Genomic DNA, 3143 nt, shown 5'->3' on the forward strand with positions numbered 1-3143 from the left:
ATCAGGCCAGCAGGGGAGGGCAGTTGGGAAGAACCAGACCTGCAAGGGAGGGCAGTTGGGGGCAATCAGGCCTGCAGGGGAGGGCAGTTAGGGGTTACGGGGCCGGCAGAGGAGGGCAGTTGGGGGGGACCCAGGCCTGCAAGGGAAGATAGTTGGAGGTGATCAGGCCAGCAGGGGAGGGCAGTTGGGGGCAGTCGGGCTGGCAGGGTAGCAGTCAGGTGTCAATCAGGCTGTCAGGGGAGTGGTTAGAGGGTGATCAGGCAGGCAGGCAGGCAAGCGGTTGGGAGCCAGCAGTCCGGGATTGTGAGAGGGATCCCAGATTGGAGAGGGTGCAGGCTGGACTGAGGGACATCCCCCCCCCACACACACACACACGAATTTTGTGCACCGGGCCTCTTGTTATCATTATCATATTATGCTTTGGTTGGTTGAACGGATGACTGGACACTTAGCATATTAGGCTTTTATTATATAGGATTTGGTCATATCTTTTTCTTGGGACAGATTCCCAGAAGTAAAATTTCTGACTCAGAACAGCGTGATATTTAAGATGATGAGCTTTCAGTAATACCTTCCTTTCCACATATTATAGAAGGCTCTTATGGACTCTTTTTCCTTTTTAAAAAAATTCTTATTTAATTTTATTGCGCTGATATTGGCTAATATAATTATATTGGTTTCAGGTGTGCATTTCTATAATATATTATCTATATATTGTATTGTGTTTTCACTACCTCAGGTCAAGTCTCCTTCCTTCACCATTTATCCACTTTATTGTCTTCTACCTCCCCTACCCCCCTTTCCCTGTGATAATCACCATACTGTTGTCTCTATCTGTGAGTTGTTGTTGTTCTTGTTTGTTTGCTTAGTCCCTTCACTTTTTTCACCCAGCCCCCAAACCCCCTTTCCCTCTAACAGTTGTCAGTCTGTTCTCTATCTATGAGTCTGTTTCTGTTTTGTTTGCTAGCTTATTTTATTCTTTAGATTCCACATATGAGTGAAATCATATGGTGCTTATCTTTCTCAGACTGGCTTATTTTACTTAGCATGGATTCTTGATTAAATGTACACTAATTACTGAGCTGTCCTAACTGGTAATTGGATGTTTATCCAACAGATAGGGACACGAGAATGGGATGGTTTGATACTGTGGAACTAATGCCTTCCTTTGGTGTATAATTGTTGAGTAGTTTAAATATTTACATACTCAAGAACCTGTAACTACTTGAGGATTTTGTATATGTACTCAGATAATTAGAATGCAAGGAAGATTGTGACCCATAACTTGGCTAAGTAAGTATCTTCTCATGGAAAAAGCAAAAATGTAGCTGAATGGCAGTCAAGGAAGGCAAGCTTTATTGGGGTAGTGACATCTGCACTGAATATTCAAGAGTATTTTTTCTGCCCTAGTTTGTTTGGCTCAGTGGATAGAGCATTGGCCTGCGGACTGAAGGGTCCCGGGTTCAATTCCAGTCAAGAGCACATGCTTGGGTATCAGGCTCCATCCCCAGTAGGCTGCATGCAGAAGATAGACGATTAATGATTCTCTCTCATCATTGATGTTTCTATCTCTCTCTCCCTCTCCCTTCTTCTCTAAAATCAATAAAAATAATGTATTAAAAAAAAAGAGTAGCCTGTCCCTCAGTAGCCAGATGCGTAGGGGAGGGATGGCCAAGTACATGAAGAAGCCTGAGCAAAGGCTGTAGGCAGGCACTCAGGTGGTAAAGGACCAGGGAGTGTTCTGGCAAGGGTGGAGCAAAAGGTAAGAAGCGGGGGTGGAAGAGAGGATAGAAAAGATGGTTTGCAGCACCTTAATTGTCAAGCAAAGGAGTTTAGATTTTATTTCATAGACAGTTGTGCCTTTGAACAGAAGAATGACGTGCTCAAAGTGGAGGTGACTGGAGAGGGTGTGTAGATGATTGATGTGAGGAAAAGGTCATAGATGAGAATGTTAGTTGAAAGATTTATTTTTGTAAAAGTTTAGTCTTAAGATACAGAACATTAGTGGGGACAGATGAGAAAGGAATGAGTGTAAAGAATTGAAAAGGAGGAGCTAATCGAATTTGATAACTAACTGAATGTGAGGACCTAGAAGTTGAATTCAGAAGCATACCAGGATTCTCAGAGAGGGGACAGCAACCACAAAGCACAGGAGAAAAGTGGGAGTAGCTGACCACCTCCTGGGGCAGGAAGAGAATATAACTTGTACTTAGGTTGTTTCAGGTGAGAGCGGGATCCTTAGAAATAATGAGATTACATCCATCTGAAAGCTGTCCCAGTAAACTTCAAATCCAGATGCTTTTAAGTTAAACTTCATTGCCTGTGATAGTCATTGGTTGAGGCTTGCTTTAAACAAACTTACTAGGAGAAGCTATTCGAATTGTAATATGTTCCCTGTTGGGTGGTCGTTCTCCATCCTCCTGAGCTCTGTTTTCTGAACACTTGACTTTGTTCTATTCACCCTCCTCTTCATTAAAAAACATTAAGCAATAATCTTTAAAGGTCTGTAGGCATCCGTTTTTAGTGAGCCAGGACAGCTTTTTTTATTTTTAAATGAAGCAATAGATGTGCTTGTAGCAAAAAAGAAAACAAAACACTAAACATGTCCTCTTTCTTTTTTTTAAGGGAATTGGCTCGGGAGAAGGTAATGCGAGAAGTTAAAGCCTTAGCTAAGCTGGAACACCCAGGCATTGTCAGGTATTTCAATGCTTGGTTGGAAGCACCACCAGAGAAATGGCAAGAAAAAATGGATGAAATTTGGCTGAAAGATGAAAGGTAACATTGTTAGACATAGATTCAAAAACTAGTATATCCTTTCAGGTTAGTTTTTTGTTTATGCAAACAAGATATTTCTATAACTTACAGATGATTTCCTAAAAAATAACAGCAGATTACTGTTCTCATCATGTTTTGGAACGTTCTCTCGTCACTGAGTCCTGGGTCCTCTTAGCAACAGCTGCGCCCTCCCCAAGCTGTTTCCGGTAAGGAAACAGCAAATAGTCATCGCAAATGCTGGCATCACAGGAAACTGTCATCAAATCAATTTAAATGGGAGCCCAGTGTCAGATGGGGACAAATCAATTCTTGGAATCAGAACAACCTCTCCCTCTGCAGATCCTGTTAATACTTCAGCTTCGATAATG

At 42.2% G+C, this 3143-nt stretch overlaps 1 protein-coding gene across 6 annotated transcripts in view; it reads left to right on the forward strand.

The window, feature by feature from the left end:
- Window positions 1-3143, forward strand: part of EIF2AK3 (eukaryotic translation initiation factor 2-alpha kinase 3) — a 100354-nt gene that overhangs the window by 65945 nt on the left and 31266 nt on the right. For all 6 annotated transcript variants that reach the window (XM_014528139.1, XM_014528130.1, XM_014528127.1 and 3 more), the window contains one exon: window positions 2626-2775. In XM_014528139.1, the coding sequence (XP_014383625.1) occupies window positions 2626-2775 (150 nt within the window). The remainder of the gene's footprint in view (window positions 1-2625; window positions 2776-3143) is intronic.

Source organism: Myotis brandtii, unplaced genomic scaffold, assembly GCF_000412655.1.
Source record: "Myotis brandtii unplaced genomic scaffold, ASM41265v1 scaffold1152, whole genome shotgun sequence".
Lineage (NCBI taxonomy): Eukaryota > Metazoa > Chordata > Mammalia > Chiroptera > Vespertilionidae > Myotis > Myotis brandtii.